Source organism: Anopheles darlingi, chromosome 3 (genome assembly GCF_943734745.1).
Source record: "Anopheles darlingi chromosome 3, idAnoDarlMG_H_01, whole genome shotgun sequence".
NCBI lineage: Eukaryota > Metazoa > Arthropoda > Insecta > Diptera > Culicidae > Anopheles > Anopheles darlingi.
The window spans coordinates 29,364,397-29,382,779 of NC_064875.1; the positions used below are offsets into that span (position 1 = coordinate 29,364,397).

An 18,383-nucleotide genomic window follows, 5' to 3' on the forward strand; every position below is an offset into this window, starting at 1 on the left:
CAAGGTACTTGTTCGTTTCCTGAGACCAAACCACAAGCTCATTGATCTCAATCGATTTCTCTTGCGGACCACTAACCAGCATTCTCTCGGTTTTGTGACCTCAAGCCCTACCCCAGACATCGACGATTTCACTGCATCGACCGACAGTTTCGTGTTAATTTTAACCTCCGTCAGGGTCCGTCCCCTGCCCACGATGCTGACTTAGTCGACACAAAGTTCCATTGGGCTTTATGTTCCGGAGTATTGAGCTAAGGACGGATGCTTGACGAATATCAACCGTAATCTGAATTTCCAGAGATTTGAGAAGCTAGTCAGGATGCGGCACATGTTATCGGGAATCTTAATCCCGTCCCGTTAAAGGCCGTTGAATCCGCAGTTTAGCAGGTGGTTAACAATGTCGAGCATCATATTTAACCCTCGGTTGGGCACCCGGCGTTAACCCCTTCGTTGGGTACCCGGGTACCCGGGTGCCACTGGGCGTATGTTATTTTTATCGGCCCATAATTACCTTTAAATATTAGTTATCAAAACAATTCCGAAGCCAATTCGGCTTGAAAAGAGTTGTACTTTGGGGATCCGGAGTTTCGTAAAAAAATATTTACGGGAAGTCATTCATTTTTTCGCTGAAAGTTGAAATGGATACCCGGGTACCCGGGTGCCCAACCGAGGGTTAACCACTCCATCTTATCTAACGATCGCTTCGAGTACCAGATCCGGCCAGATCCCGCCAGAACCAGCGGACGGTATTTCCGCTTCCGGACATGTATGTCTATGTTCGTCAGGTACTTCTGCACGGTTTGGTTAGTTCTACCGACCTCCCGGACAATCGCACTCAGCGGTGCAGCCATTTTTCTGTTAAAATAAGTAAACTGATAAAATTACCTGATAAAAATTTCAAATGTAGTTTACAGATCTCCATAATCTGTCTTAGTTTTTTTTCTTATCATCATTCAAATTTTGTCTCTTTTTTTAATGCAAACGTTAAATCGGAAATTATATTAAAAAAAAAAACGGTGAACCCCTTACTAAACCAACACACCAAATCCATGTGCAGCTCCCTTCTCTCCCTCCTTCTACCAACCCACGCTGCTGATGTTCCATTGCTCTGTGGATGATGCTCTCCTCATCAAAGTCCAGGGAAAGTTAAAGTACGAACACAATCTCCGGTGGTCCGAGCTTCTCACCTTCCTCATCGGTGAACCTATCGTCACTGAGAATCACCGTTCCCGACGTTGTAGCTTTCCGAGACAGCACACTGTCCTCATTCTGCGACGTCCGTGATCGTCGTCCGTACAGCTTATCGTCATCCTAATCGCTCGAGCTACTCTCGATGTACGTGTGATCCTCACTCGAAATGATCTTGATACACTTCCGAACGATCATCTCCGGATCTGGTGCGGTCTGGTCACCTTCGATGATGTGATTGAGGTGATCTATCTGTACGTACACCCCTGGAACTCGTACTCTCCTCCACCGTCGGCCACTTCCAACTGCAGCACGTTTATGCCGTTTTTTGCCAAAAAGGTTATTTTTTTTATCATACTTTTAATTTTTTGATCATCAGGCAATTTCGTGAGGTGTAGCGTCTTATCGCCATATTGGAAATTAAGAACATCTTTAACCATCTTCGTACCGGCATCTTATTCACCGTCCCGTATCGCATACAATGGCCATAGCTATGAAATTTATTATAATTCCCTATCGATCGATTGATGAAATCAAACCCAGAACATCAACAGTAGACAAACAACGATTCCACTACTTCAACGATTGTTCTAGATGAAAGAAAGATGACTACGATTATGCTATGAGGTCATCGATCTATTTACTTACCCGAATTAATTACATAACCGTTCTGCAAGAGATCAAAGGACCCTTTCTTTCTACAACGCTTCAGACAGAGAAATTATTGTTGCGTGATTCTGTAACCATCAAAAATAACATATTTGTCATATTTATCTTTTATTCTATTTATCTCGAATCTACTACTACATGTACATGCTATCTAGCTTAGCTGATAGGTTGATTTTTGAACAATTGTTCATACGTTGTTAGGGCAAATTTTTGGTCTGTTACATTCTCTAATATGGCCTGTATATCCAGTTGCTTTTCTTGTGATATGTTTTCCTGAAGCGTTTCTAGAGTTTGTTGCAGTTCATTTATGTATTTTTTTGTTTTCTCCGAGTCACATTCATACCATTTTTGTTCATCACCTTTGAGGCCCAGTCTGTGATTAATTAAGAACTGCACTACTCGATCCAAACCATTTTCCAATGCAAAGTAAAGAATACTTCTACCATTTCGATCGCAAACACCGAAACAGTCCATATTGTACTCTTCTACCAACCAAGTTAATTCCTTGTAACCCGAGATCCTATTCGGATCCGAAACAAAATAGTGACCAGCATTCCATCCATTCTCCGAATCAACTTCATTCGGGTCAAGCTTTTTCTCTTTTATGAGGTATTTGAGCATATTATAACACTCAGCTTGTATGCAAAGATGCAGCAAATTAGGTTTTCCTTCACATCTGCTCGCGAGGTATTCGTATACTGGCGTTGCAGTCTTACAATTCTCATTCCACAGGTCTTTTAACACTTTCATGATTAATTGAAGCAATGATTTGTTGACCTCCAGCTGAGGCATTTTAACCAAAAATTGTGTCATCGAGAGCCTTCCATACGCAACGGACAAAATAAGTAGATGCAGAAAGTCTCGATTCATAGTCACATCCTGGGCGAATTTATCGATGATTTCCCAATCTATTTCATTCTCACCAATCGTGGCTAAATCAATGTTATCATGTTCCTCTTTCTCAAACTCAACCTCCATGCTTGGTACAATGCCTTGTAAGTTGCGATAGTGAGCAACGAGCACATTGAACATGCTGGTTCTGTTCCTTCTGATGCACTCCGTCATCCAGGAAAGCAGTTCGTTGTTAGTGCTTCTAGCCAATGCTTGTTTCATTTGATCCTCATACTCAATCATCAGATGCTCTAATACTGTGACCGATCTATACTTGATTGCTGATCGACAGGCATCTTCCACAATATGATCTTCTACATTCCCTTGTTCCTTTAGATTTTCAATGTTTTCTGGCGAGAATCTGCGGATTGGTTTAGCTAATCTATGTAAAAAGTAATTACACCATCCATTGAATGGAATTTGTGCTGCTATTTGACTAAGCTCATCATAACATTCTCTGTAGCGCGAGCATTCGTCTGAATTCATTATTACATGTTTGTCTATGAGGCCAAATCCGAGACGAGTCTGAATGATGTATTCTGCCGTGTTAATTTTACCAGCCTCAACAGCAACATGGATAACACTCTTCCTTCCTTCGTTACTGTTGAAGCAAAGCTCCTTGAGTTTATTCCTGCGACTTTCCGTCAAGGAGGAGAGAGAAAAGCCATCGGATGTGATCTCAAGCACCCGTTTAATTATCAAAGTCAGTAGATCATCATTTTCGGTGTAGCAACATTCCCAACTCATCTTTCTTGAAGCAAAGTAGTGGAAGATATTCCATCCATTCTGCTCATTGACTGTCATGACATCAACCATGTTGTGTTTGATCAAGAATTTGGCCATACAACCGAGTCCATTTTGGGCCGCAAGATGTAACACATTTGCACCTTCGGCATCTATTTCGTAACGATTGGAGGTTCGTTCAAAGAGGTATTTATAACTCCGAACAAAATCAGGCTTTTCGAATGCACATCCATCTGATTTTTTAGTACCCGGTTCATCATTATATGACTGATGTGCAATTTCCATAATTCCGATTAGAACCTTCCAATCGATATTTACTTTCAATGTTTCACACAAATGTCTTATCATTGATTCCTGTTTCAAGCACACAGCGAGGGCCAAGAGCTTCAATTTACAAACCTCTTCCACCGATCGGTTGGCCGATAGAATCATTTCAACTTGATTGACCAATTCCTCTAAATGTACTGAAGTCAGATCGCATTTTTGAGCGTCATATTTTTCAACAACCTCATATAAATTGGTATGCTGATCCACGTCTTTTGGATTGAGCATCCATTTGGTGACAGGAAGGAATTCTGACGAAACTAGGCTCTTTGCTGTGCATGCTAACCAATCTGCATCATAAATCGGTGGTGGGATCGCGTCAGGGAACTCACGATGCAAATAGTACATAAAGTATAGGCATCTGTATTTCATTGCGATTTCGTACAACTCTTTGGCATTCTTTTTTAGTAACAAGTAGCCATTATTTAACTCTTGTGATTCCTCGCGGTTCGTTAATGAAATCTTAGCTATTTGCCTGCCTAACAAACAAAGCTCTTTGTAATGCCACCTTTTCTCTCCAACAGATTTCGAAACCTCTTGAATCGCATGGAAGCAGAATATTATGTTTGGTATGGCATCACCACGTAAGGAGTTGATTTCATTTAAATCATCGAGTCCCAATTTTTGAGCCACAATGAGTTCTATTATGCCTTCCTGTTCATTTTCAATTGCGAGGTGGAGAATGCTTCGTCCTTTCTTATCGAAAACACCAAAACAGTCCATGACGCTAGCTTTTACTTGCATGTAACGGAATAAATCAGTTTTATTATCATCAACATAAGCTCTGGTATCAACAGAGGTCACCCAGAATGAGCGTTGATTTGAAGCAAATAAATGGAACACATTCCAACCCTTTAGCTCATCAACAGCCTGGAAGTCGATATTGTATCGCTCTATCAGACATTTTGAGAATTCGAATAGATTGGATGTTATGGCAAGACGAAGCATTTCATTCGCTTCAATGTTGCTTATATTCGATGGCAGGTCCAACAGACATTCATATGCTTTACTTGGTTTTATTACAGTCTCACGATTTAGTTTCGAAATTAAGCGATTAGTTATAATTGCTAGAGAATAGACAATACTAGCGCAAATATTCAACTTACATGACTCTTTCATATACCTAAGCATAAATGGTCTTACTGTTGCCACACATAAAACCATCAACGAGAGTATCTTGTCATCAACGATTTCAGTTAATATTTCAAATTTTGCCCAATTTATGTTATTTATGATCTCGTAAACTTCATCTTTTGTATCAGAGTCTAAATAACCAATAGTGTAACCAGGTTCATTACTTTGAAGCGAAGAGGATTGATAATATTTAACTTTAAATCGAGAACAGTAGAGATCAAAAAAATACTTAAATTCAATTTTGCAACCGTTTAGCGCAGCATACACAGCGCATTTCCAAAGGTTATCGCTGTGTAAAATCGACGGATCATTTTCCATAAAGTATTTTAACACACAAATCGATTTATTTTCCAACGCCGAATCGAAATATGAAATCATTATCATTTGAAACAAAAGTCTTTCATTAGTTTCCGGTTGAATTAAGCTCTCCAGCATCGAAACCGAATTGGTTTCTGCAACGTCTTTTATTTCATTGTACTCATTCTTGCAATTAGAATATGATATTCCTCCAATGTTTGCGGATGTTTCATTGGTTAAGTAAGAAACCAACATCTCTACTATATCTTGTAGAACTTGTGGTGCTTTTCGAGGTGTGTTTTCCGGAAGCGATTCTAGCGTTTGTTGTAGTTCATAGATATGTTTTTCTATTTTCTCCAAGTCCCATTCATACCATGGTTGGTTATCACCGATGAGGCCCAGTCTGTGATTAATTAAGAACTGCACTACTCGATCGAAACCATTTTCCAATGCAAAGTGAAGAATACTTCTACCATTTCGATCACAAACACCGAAACAGTCCATATTATACTCTTCTACCAACCAAGTAAATTCCTTGTAACCCGACAAGATACTCGGATCCGAAACACAATAGTGACCAGCATTCCATCCATTCTCCGAATCAACTTCATTCGGGTCAAGCTTTTTCTCTTTTATGAGGTATTTGAGCATATTATAACTCTCAGCTTGTATGCAAAGATGCAGCAAATTAGGTTTTCCTTCACATCTGCTCGCGAGGTATTCGTATACTGGCGTTGCAGTCTTACAATTATCATTCCACAGTTTTTCCAACACTTTCATAATTAATAAAATCAATGATTTGTTGACCTCCAGCTGTAGCATTTCAACCAAAAATCGTGTCATCGAGAGCCTTCCATACGCAACGGACAAAATAAGTAGATGCAGAAAGTCTCGATTCATAGTCACATCCTGGGCGAATTTATCGATGATTTCCCAATCTATTTCATTCTCACCAATCGTGGCTAAATCAATGTTATCATTTTCCTCATTCTCAAACTCAACCTCCATGCTTGGTTCAATGCCTTGTAAGGTGCGATAGTGAGCAACGAGCACATTGAACATGCTGGTTCTGTTCCTTCTGATGCACTCCGTCATCCAGGAAAGCAGTTCGTTGTTAGTGCTTCTAGCCAATGCTTGGCGCATCTGATCCTCATAATCAATCATCAGATGCTCTAATGTTGTGACCGATCTATATATTATTGCAGATCGGCAGGTATCTTCAACCATATGATCTTCTACATTCCCTTGTTCCGTTATATGTTCAATGTTTTCTGGCGAGAATCTGTGGATTGGTTTAGTTAATCTATGTAAAAGGTAATCACAATATCCGTTAACTGGAAGTTGTGATACTATTTGATAAACCTCATCATAACATTCTCTGTAGCGCGAGCATTCGTCTGGATTCATTATTACATGTTTGTCTATGAGGTTAACTCCGAGACAACACTCAATGATGTATTCTGCCGTTCCAATGTTACCAGCCTCAACAGCAACATGGATTACACTCTTTCTTTCTTCGTTACTGTTGAAGCAAAGCTCCTTGAGTTTATTCGTGCGACTTTCCGTCAAGACCGAGTCATCTGATGTGATCTCAAGCACCCGTTCAGTTATCAAATGCAGTAGATGATCATTTTCAGTGTAGCAACATTTCCATCTGCTGCCTGAAGCAAAGTAGTGGAAGATATTCCATCCATTCTGCTCATTGTCGGTCATGACATCAACCATGTTGTGTTTGATCAAGAACTTGGCCATACAACCGAGTCCTTTTTGTGCCGCAAGATGTAACACATTTGCACCCTCGGCATCTATTTCGTAACGATTGGAGGTTCGTTCAAAGAGGTATTTATAACTCCGAACAAAATCAGGCTTTTCGAATGCACATCCATCTGATTTTTTAGTACCCGGTTCATCATTATATGACTGATGTGCAATTTCCATAATTCCGATTAGAACCTTCCAATCGATATTTACTTTCAATGTTTCACACAAATGTCTTATCATTGATTCCTGTTTCAAGCACACATCGAGGGCCAAGAGCTTCAATTTACAAACCTCTTCCACCGATCGGTTGGCCGATAGAATCATTTCAACTTGATTGACCAATTCCTCTAAATGTACTGAAGTCAGATCGCATTTTTGAGCGTCATATTTTTCAACAACCTCATATAAATTGGTATGCTGATCCACGTCTTTTGGATTGAGCATCCATTTGGTGACAGGAAGGAATTCTGACGAAACTAGGCTCTTTGCTGTGCATGCTAACCAATCTGCATCATAAATCGGTGGTGGGATCGCGTCAGGGAACTCACGATGCAAATAGTACATAAAGTATAGGCATCTGTATTTCATTGCGATTTCGTACAACTCTTTGGCATTCTTTTTTAGTAACAAGTAGCCATTATTTAACTCTTGTGATTCCTCGCGGTTCGTTAATGAAATCTTAGCTATTTGCCTGCCTAACATACAAAGTACATTCCAATGCCACAATTTTTCTCCAACCGATTTCGAAATCTCTTGAATCGCATGGAAGCAGAATATTATGTTTGGAATGGTATCACCACGTAAGGAGTTGATTTCATTTAAATCATCGAGTCCCAATTTTCTAGCCACAATGAGTTCTACTATGCCTCTCTGTTCATTTTTCATTGCGAGGTGGAGAATGCTTCGTCCTTTCTTATCGAAAACACCAAAACAATCCATATCGCTAGTTTTTGCTTGCATGTAACCGAACAAATCCGTTTTTTTACCATCAACATAAGAAAAATCGTTATCGCCAGAGAACATTTGTTCAACACAGAATAAGAGTCGATTTGAAGCACATAAATGGAACACATTCCAACCCTTTAGCTCATCAACAGCCTGGAAGTCGATATTGTATCGCTCTATCAGACATTTTGAGAATTGAAAAAGATTGGATGTTATGGCAAGACGAAGCATTTTATTCGCTTCAACGTTGCTTATATTCGTTGCTTGGTCCAACAGACATTCATATGCCTTGCTTGATTTTATTACTGCCTGGCGAGGAAGTTTCAAAAATAAGTGATTAGTTATCATTGCTAGAGAATAGACAATGCTAGCACATAGATTCAACTTGCAAGACTCTTTCATATACCTAAGCATAGATGGTCTTACTGTTGCCACACATAAAACCAGCAACGAGAGTATCTTGTCATCAATCATAATTCTTTGTATTTCTAATCTTGAAAAACATATGTTATTTTTGAAATAGATAACTAATCGTTTTACATTGTTTTCGACGTAATCAATAAGATATCTAGCTACATCACTTTGAATTGAACAATCAATAGAATCACTTTGAATGGAAGGAATGGAACCGGGTTGAAAATCTATGATCTTAGTTCGAGAACAGTAGAGATCGAAAAAAAACTGGAATTCATCTTTGTTATTCTTAATCAAAGACAGTACTATGCAATGCCATAGATAGTCGTCATTTAAAATGGATGGATCATTGGTTCTAAAGTATTCCAAGACGATAAATGATTCTCTTTCCAACTTCAAATTGAAATATGAATTCCTTATCATTCGAACGAAGTGTTTCTTACCAGCGCACTTTTGAATTACACTCTCCAGCATCCAAACTGAATCTTCCTCAATAATTTCTTTTACCATTTTATTACCGCTGCACTCAGTATTGTCACCTATCGTCGTTGCAGTTGTGTCGTTGGCCAAGTCAGCAACCACTTTATCACAAAATTGTTTCATCTTTTTGCAGGCACAGTGTGATTTGTAATCGTTTGCTTGATGGTTCAAATATCTCATAACATATGTAGCATATTTTGCAGCTTTGCAAATTTTATCTTTACCAGCTGCAGCTACATGTTCGTAAAGAAAATCTACATTAATCGAAGCCCCGTGATGCAAGAGATAACATATCAATCCGGTTGTGTCCCTATGGAACGCGAAATCTAAAGCCGTCCATCCAAATATTTTTTCTTTTACGTTTATTATGTTTTTAATGGAATCTGGTAAAAAGCGTGGCCAATCCGTTTTAAAGTCATAATAGAATGCAATTAAATGCAATGGAGTTCTCTTTCCATAATCTCTCTCATAGAGCGAGTTTGGATTTGAAGAAAGTAATGATTCTACTTTTTTCCAATCTCTCTCAATAATAGCAACATGTAGTGGATGGCGTTTGGCAAGGATGCAGTCAATATTCTCCCGTAGCGCTTTACGCTCCCAGAACGACTCAAGGCAAGATATGTTTTTCCTGTATTGTTGATTCCCTACTACTCGCCGCTTGACAATCAACCAAGCAGCGAAGTATTCAACGAATGTACGATGGATAAATCGTATTCCCCCATCACCGGTGCTATGAATTATTCCAATTTTTTCACTGCCTTCATGTATTTTATCCATGTAATCCTTAGCATCTCGGATCTCATTTGCCGATAAGATAATATTCCACTCATTCTCGTTAAACAACACCCGTAATGCCACTAATCCATGGAGCAGTTTCACTTTTTCTATCGTCGTTCCAAATATTTCAATTGCTTCTGGTTTATCTGCTACATTTTTATCTCCCCCATTTTTGTCGTAGAGAAGTTGTCGGATCTTTACCTTCACAAACTCTTCCACGGTAAACGACGTCTTTGATAAATGTATGATCGGCTCAAGCTGCTGTATGTTGAACGTTTGAGAAGAAAGCTGTGTGTTTATAGTTTCATTATGAAAAACGCGATCCCCCAGAATGTCCACAGCCATCATCAGGTTTAGTGGAACATCACTCATGTCACCTAAACTACAAAGTAGCATTATACACAACGATTTATAGAAATCAGATACCTCTTCATTGTCAGTATTTCCATTATTCCATTTCACGTTCATCATCTTAAACAGAATTGATCCTTTATCATGAAGCGATAGAGGTTTCAATTTGAAAAATGAGGAATCTTTGAATGCCTTTCCGAATTGCTCTTTGAAACCATACGGGCGGCTGGTGAGATATATTTTCCCTACTCCTTTAAATTGTTCAAACAGAGAGAGGAACTTTAAAACCACCTCTTTATAATGAGGTGCAATCTCATCAAACCCATCCAACAACAATATCAATTCCCCTGCATTAAATTTTTCTTTGAATACGAGCAGTTGGATTAAACTGTTTGGTGGACCGTGATTTAGTGTCAGATCTTCGCTCACATTTGCTTCTCCATTAGAAAAAACTAAATATTTCGAACACTTCTCAGCCAATTCTCGGTCTAGTTGAAGTGATGAACGAAGCAGCTTATATAACATTCTCAACGCTTCCGTTTCATCGATAACTTTTCCAGGCTCTTTCTTTCGGCCACTTGTAAATGGTTTAAAGTCGGAACAATGATCGGATAAGTTACATCGAACAACCCAGGATGAAGGATTTCGTTTTCGCAAATGCCAAGCCAACCATGTGATGTTGGTTGACTTTCCGTGTCCTGCTTCTCCTAACAATATCAACACTTTCTTTCCTTCGTCACCAACGATTGGTTCGCGCTTTTCCTCTGGATTATCTCCCTTCCCGAACGCTTGAACAAAAGTCTCTTCTTTCTTTAATATTTCCGTTATTTCCTTGATGCTTATTCCTTCCTTCTGGGGTTCTTTTATGCTTTTCAGTACGGGGGAATCTTTACTCCACCATCTATTCTCTGCTTGGATGTTGCTTTTCTCGTCAACCCAAGGACGATGAACATAAGTACTTTCGATTTCACGATATTTCTTCGAAATTTCTTGGTTCTCGTCCATTTGCCTTCCCCAGTACAACAGTTTAATAACTTGTTCGATTGAAAGTTCTTGTAAATTATTCTGGAATATCTTGGACGACAAAATTGTTGTAGTGCATAAAGGAATTGTTTGACAAAGAAACTGATTGCATGAATCCTCTGTTAAGTCACAAATGTGAAAGCCTTCAAGATCGGATACTGTGTTGCACGTTTTCCTGAGAAGAAAGATATGTTTAGAAGGATCCTTTGGAATTTCTTTTTCCCATTTTTGTACGATATTCTGAACCGTTTCAAACGTTTTATTGCAGATAATGAACAAACTGGATGGGGACCCATCACAACGATACACTGCTTTTGCGGTGTCTGAATTCGTGATGAAATCCGAATCAGTGAGAAACAGTGTAGTAGTATGATCTTTACTGTGGCAATATAATGTGTCTAATAGTATCGTAGCAGCAAATTGGATATCGAATGCCTCAACAGCATGCAGGCGTTTAGTTTCATGTTGCCTGTATAAGTCAGAAGCTTCGATAACTTTGTGCTTAATTCGAAATGGCGACCCCACAACTTCCTCGCGGAGTTTATCAGAGAAAGGTTTTAACTTCATATGAGCTAGTTCGCCTACAATATTCTCGACACCTTTTTTAATGTCATCTGAATATAAGGGTTTGGCAAAAGGATCCATTTGCCAATCAAAATTGGCTTTAAACAATCTATCGATAACCATATTCTCCTCGTTATACACGTTGAGTCGATCAGGAACCAAGTGATTGGCATTATAATGCCAATTCCTCAAAATGTTAGTTATTGCGTCTTCTAACTCTTGCTCATTGTAGGTGCCACACACCAAACGAAATCGTTCACAAAAATATATGAAGGAATCATCGACACTATCATTGGGAAATGTTTCTGAAGATGGGACTAGATTGTTTTCATCTGACAAAAATGGTTTCGAAACATGGACCCGTTCCTCTTTTAACTGATCCCATACACATCCTTCGATTTGGAATTCTTCTCGGTATTGATCTTCAAACTCTTGTCTAAATGCATCATATCCTGGCATTGAGTTGGAGAAGGATGAATCCAGAAATTCTTTTGTGAACCCGTATGAATCATTCGTTGATCCTTCATTCCTATCTATTACATTCAAAATTGCTTGACGATACTCTTTAAAGAGGGAATTGCTGTACGTAATCTTCTTGTTGGGTTTGGTAGCTTCGACCAATAGCTTGGCTAGTCTAGCACGCTTGGAACATTTCCGTAATAGTTGATGAAAATTGCTAAACGTACCGTCCGCAGCCCATAGTTTATCGTAGTCCAATTGATAGTATTTACCTCCAATTCTATCGAATAATGATGAGACATAGGAATCCAGAGATGTTGTTGAATCGTCCGTGACAGCTGGATCGACTGCTTTCCACATATCCATGTCCTTGGCGTCTAAATCCCAATTGGTGCAAATGATAAATCCTTCCAGATCAGTTGAGGATTGTTGTTGGTCACAGAACGAAGTAAAATACTTCTGAAGAGCAAAGGGATTCTTCGTATCGCTAGTGGTTGTGAAATCCTTCAACGTTATCTTCGGAGCAGGTGATTCCGATGTATGTTTAGCTTGAATCTTCAGCGTTCCTGTCTTGTCACCATCGCGGAACTCATATACGATGTCGTCGAACTTTCCAGCCATAGGATCCTCTGCCTTAACTGTAAAGCTGAAGTTGTCACAATTTTCTGTTGGATTTAGTGACCTCTTGGCCGTCAGGCATACGTAAATACAGAGTTTAATCTGATACGCTATACCATGCAGAAAGCTTTTAACCCCCGACATATTTCGCCGCATCTCCGTTTCATTAACATGTTGTTCCAATTTCCCGGTCTTGGCTGGACGCGGTTCATCCCTTTCATTCTCTTCACCATTTGGTCGTTTTCTTTTTCGGTCATTATTGCCACCAGAGAGTAGCATTGATTCTGAACTATTCATCCGATTCTTCGGTTGAAATAGCAATGACGAAATATAATCCTAATAGTCTGGAAAATGAAGAAAAAACGGAATTATCGTAAGCAATTATTATGTATAAATAACAGGAAAGAAAGGACAGGTCGCCGGACAAACAGAATGTTACCAAGCGAGGAAAAAATGGAAGAGGCAACGAGTAGCGAAAACCTCGTGGAAGCAGATACCTTTACGATGGTAAAACGGCGCAAGGCGAAGGCGGTACTAGTGCCAAATACGATTAGCAAGGCCAGTCCATATCCAGGCCAAAGACTTCCACAGCGATGCCAAATCCGTCAAGGAAAAATTGTATGTGCTACTAGTTCCTACGGCCCCTGAGCGACCTGTAAATGCTAAAAAAAACGATCCGTCTGGCAATTGGGAGACGCATTCTTTGAAGTCCAATAATTAAGGTAGTTTGTAGTCTACGTTGGGCGTCATTTCGAAAGTGGCATAAAGTAATAGAGCAAATCCAGCACCAAGTGGCTTCCAAGGGAGTTTTGAAATCAGGCAGTAAAAACTCACAAGTTTATTCAGAAGAGCTCAACAAGACTGCTAATTTTTTTCAGCAGTAGTACAGCAGTCTCGATTGCAAGACAAGACACTCGCAATAGGCCTATACTCTCTGTTCCAGTGGACCTCGTCGGTCACTATGTGCCGATCATACGCCTTTGATCGAATAAAAATTTGCAAATCACATTGGGGTACATAACTTTTTTTTCATATCACATTAGCGTGTAATACGCACATGGCATCGACTTAGTTAACCAGCTGCTGGTAAAAAAAATCCGCCATATAAGCGTAAGACCTAAGTTAGGCATGGCGCTTTCAACAATAAATGCAAGGCAGCTGATGATGCACCTAGTCACGATTGTATAGTGCTCTCGAGCGCGTTTCTCAGCAATCGGTTAACAACTGCAGAGTGATAGAGCAAGCAAAAACAACCAGGATGGCAAAAGAGCCGCAAGCTGGACAAAAGATCACTGTAACAAGCCCCCTAACGTGTATTGAAATAACCTGTATTGAAATGTGGCTTACCTTAGGAAAATGACCGGTGGGGTGGTTCGCTTCAGTTTCAGCTATAGCTACAGAGTTCCTTTCAGTCGCAGCTTGAAATATTTGTTGTACTAAAATCTAGGATCATATTTTAATACAAATAACATAACAGTTATTCTCGGAAGGTGTTAGAATTAATGTTCTTACTATATGGACGATATGAAGTCACCAGATCGTAGTGAAGATTTTCAATCGTTCCAAACCGCCTGCAGCTTGATTATCGTTACTACACATGTACTCTTCAAACTGGAATAAATAATCGATTGCATAAATGTAAGAAATCTGATGGTGATGATCACCTTGAGTAACTTAAAAACGAAGTTAAATTGATTTTTTTAGGGCAGTTGTGCCTAGATAACATGTGATGATGCACTTATGCTTATGCACTCACGCTCCCCTCGCTCATATTGCTCACATTAGGGTTATCAATGAGTGAGAGAAATGGAATATTTTATCTGATATGCTATCATTGACGACAGCATTAATTTACCCAGTGGATTAGCAATAATCCTACTCGGGGGTCTTGAAATCCGACAAAGGGTGTTCTTGAATAATTAATAAACAGTATAAACTATGGAATGCTAATATCTTTTCGATGTTTTGAACAAACAATCGAATCATCATGTTGGATGCTTCAATTTGATTAAATTCTAAAATTTCCCTCATTCCAATCACAGATTTCACCGTATCACTTTGACAATAAAACCGTTATCTAGTTCTAAACTGAACAGCTTATGCAAACCAGCCCACTGCATGACAATTTTAAATAGAGCAACTGGGTAAGTGTCAGGATGGTTAGCTGTAAGCCGACGAACAATTGGTTGATTCGTTTTATTGTGAGGTTGTTTAGTCACTGTTGGATTCTTCTGATCCGATGGTAGCAAACTAAAACAGCAATCTCATACAATGTAAACAGAACTATTTTCGAGTGGCAGTCGGTTGTAACATTCCATTCACATCTCTTTTTTCACATTTCAATCATTTCTACTAAACTGCTTGATAAAATACAATATTCTTTGCCACGTTATTATTCGTTCTACAAAGTTAGTACAAGAACTGCCTTCGAAGTCGTTCGATCGTATAGAAAATCACATCACAATGCACTAAGTCATGCCAGCGCCAACTGCTTAAGTAAATATTTCTAACGTACCTTACCTTAGCAGGGTTTTGATATTTTTTTCTCAAGACACTAGAGGTTGCAAATACCAACTAAGCCGGCGCCGTACTCAGTCGTCAGCGGTTAGTAGTAGACGGCCGATTGACTGCCCTGCAAATCAGGCATATGACTGCAAATCACTCCAACACACATACACACAAACACACACACATACACACACACACACAGGCGGGCGAGTGCGGAAGTGTTTTACCTTGCTCCGTCCTAGAACGGTTTTTTGCGTGCGGGGCCGGTGCGGGAGGCCTTCCGGTGTGAGAGACGGATGAGTGAAGGCAGAACGCTGCCTTTCCCAGTGTGGTGTAGTGAAAAGGCGTGACGGATAGGGCACGAATTGTGATTTATCGGTCGCGGTAGCCCGGTTCACGTAGAACGGCCCTGCGCTTCGTTGGCAGACTGGTCCAGCGAAACAGCTGAGGTCAGCCAAAAGCGCAGCGGTTGTTTGTGGTGCGGAGCTGGGGTGAGTGCGCGACAACAAGCAGTGGCCGGCAATCGCCACAGTGCTAGTGAAGCCGAGCGTACGCTAACGGCATAGTGTCAGTGTGCGTGGTGGAGCAGGCAGCTACGCGGTCGGCATGGACGGGTTCTTGCGGAGCCGAAAGACGGCGCGATCGCAAGATCGAGAGCGGGCTGGCATGCAAGGTGCCGTGCAAAGTGCTGCGCAAGGTGCCGAGCAACATGGCAGCCAGGAGGTACGTGCGGGGACGCCAACAGCGGTATCCACGTCAAAGGAGGAGACTAGAGTATCGGATAACGCAGTGGAGAGGACGCACGACATGGCGAACGATCTATACTCGCTCGTAATGTCGAAGAACAACATCCTCATCACCGTAAAGGAAAAGCAAGCCAAGCTAACGGCAATGGCGAAAAGAGCAGTGCAGGAGCACAGGCGGCTTCTGCAGAGAGCCGAGCAGGCGGAGCAGGAGCTCGAAGCGGCGGCCACCCAGGCGAAAGAGCTGCAGGCAAGAGCCGAGGCAGCCGAGGCGATGGCCGTGGCGGCTGAGGCGATGGCAGCAGAAGCCGAGAAGAGGGCCGAGGCGGCGCAAAGGGCGCGGGCGGAAGCCATGATGGCAACGCCAGCGATCGACCTGGCAACACCAAAGGCGAGGATGGAAAAGAGGAAGCGGGAGACCCCGGGGGAAGAAGAGGAGAAGAGGAAGCCCCAGGGACCCGAAGGAAGCCCGGAGGCGGAGGGTGAAGAAGGCTGGCAAACGGTGCCCGTACGCGTTAAGAAAGGGCCGACGAAGCCAGCCCGGGGGCGCCAAAACCGGACCTAAAATGCCGGCGAAACAGCGTCCGGGGGAGAGGGCAAGAGGAGATGCCATACGGGTTGAGATGAAAGGCATAACCTATGCGGATCTTCTCCGGAAGATAACCTTGGATCCGGCTCTCGAGGCAATGGAGAAGAAAGTGGTGAGGACGAGAACCACAAGGAAGGGGTGCTCATCGAGCTAAGAGCGGGTGCGAAAGTACCCACGATGGAGCTGCGGTCGATGGTCCAGAAGTCCCTCGGGCAGGAGGAGGGAGTGAAGACACTGTCGCATGACACGGCGATCGAGTGTCGGAACCTGGACAGCATCACCACCGAGGGCGAGCTGGAAAAGGCCCTCAAGGAGCAGTGCGGTGTAAAGGAGATCTCTTCCTTGCGACTAAGGAAGGGGTTCGATAATATGAAGGTGGCAACGGTCTGGCTGCACCCACAGGAAGCAGGCAAGTTGCTGGCGAAGGGCTCGGTGAAGCTACGCTGGTCGGTCTGCCCAATCAGAGTGGCTCCGCGTGTCGACCCGAGTACCAGAAAGTGCTACAAGTGCCTGGAGCTGGGACACCTGTCGGTCAACTGCAAAGGCCCCGACAGGTCGAAATTGTGTTACAACTGTGGTGGAGAGGGGCACATTGCCAAGGATTGTTCGTCGACCACGGCATGTATGCTCTGCGCCGCCAGCGGTGACAACAAACACGCACTAGGCGGACCGCGGTGCAACGCATATCGTTCGAGGGTAGCCACCAAGCAGTAATGGAGTTCATCCAGGTGAACCTCAACCACTGCGAGACGGCACAGCTACTGCTGGTGCAAACGACAGCAAAAGCGAAGTGTGACGTAGCGCTGATCTCCGAGCCGTACCGAGTGCCCGAAGACAACGCTACCTGGGTGGCAAATAGCTCAAAGAAGGCGGCAACCTGGGTAATGGGAAAGCACCCGATCGACGAGGTGGTGTCCAACTCCCAGCAAGGGACGCCCGCGGTGTCATAGCGAAAGTCAACGGTATCTTCGTGTGTAGCTGTTATGCACCACCGAGCTGGGGCCTGGAACAGTTTAAGAAGATGCTGGACAACCTCACCAACGAACTAGCGGGGAGGCATCCAGTAGTTATCGGAGGAGACTTCAACGCTTGGGCGGAAGAGTGGGGCAGCAAATCGACGAGTCACAGAGGTACTGCGCTGCTCGAAGCCCTAGCTCAGCTGGATGTGATCCTGGCGAATGAAGGCTCGACGAGTACGTACCGGAGGGACGGCCGAGAGTCGATTATCGACCTCACCTTCGGTAGCCCCCAGTTGATCGCCGGGATGAACTGGAGGGTGTGCGAGGGCTTCACAGATAGCGACCACCAGGCGATTCGGTATAGCGTCGGGCGGAGAGCGAAGGAGAATCAGAGGAACGCTCGCTCGCAAGACAGGAAGTGGAAGACAAAGTGTTTCAACGTAGACCGCTTCCTTGCTGAACTCGAGGTGCTCGCAGAGACGGAGCCACAAAACGCGGACGAACTGGTGGATGCACTTGCGAAGGCGTGCCCAGATCGACAGAGCCGCGAAAGCTTCATAGACCAGCATATTGGAGGAACGAGACGCTGGACTTCCTCCGAGCCGCCTGCCTGAGAGCCAGGAGACTGGTTCAACGGGCAAAAACGGATGAAGATCGCGAAGGAAAACGGGTGGTGTTTCGGGTCGCGAGATCAGCGTTCAGGCGGGAAATCCGGCGCAGCAAATCGGCGTGTTTTAAGGAACTGTGCGCGGCAGCCAACGATAACCCGTGGGGCGACGCGTACCGCATTGTGATGGCGAAGGTGAGCGGACCGGCGACAGCTAGTGTGCAGTGCCCAGAGAAGCTGAAAGTCATAGTGGCCAAGCTTTTTCCGACGCACGAGCCAACTGCGTGGCCACCAACACCATACGCGAACGACCACGAAAGCATAGCGTCCGAAATCCGGAT

The 18,383-nt window shown here is 42.6% G+C and overlaps 2 protein-coding genes across 2 annotated transcripts in view; one reads left to right on the forward strand and one right to left on the reverse strand.

Moving 5' to 3' along the window:
* The window catches only part of LOC125955396 (uncharacterized), a 52,126-nt gene that overhangs the window by 25,703 nt on the left and 8,040 nt on the right, over positions 1-18,383 (reverse strand). The window contains exons 2-5 of the mRNA XM_049686531.1: positions 14,149-14,247; positions 13,984-14,079; positions 13,134-13,298; positions 12,291-12,980 (exon numbers count right to left, since the gene is read on the reverse strand). Of these exons, the coding sequence (XP_049542488.1) occupies positions 12,291-12,933 (643 nt within the window). The 5' untranslated portion in view covers positions 12,934-12,980; positions 13,134-13,298; positions 13,984-14,079; positions 14,149-14,247. The remainder of the gene's footprint in view (positions 1-12,290; positions 12,981-13,133; positions 13,299-13,983; positions 14,080-14,148; positions 14,248-18,383) is intronic.
* Positions 15,751-17,190, forward strand: LOC125955397 (uncharacterized). Its single transcript, XM_049686532.1, has 2 exons — positions 15,751-16,369; positions 16,547-17,190. Exons 1-2 carry the CDS (start codon positions 15,751-15,753, stop codon positions 17,188-17,190), a joined length of 1,263 nt encoding a protein of 420 aa, XP_049542489.1.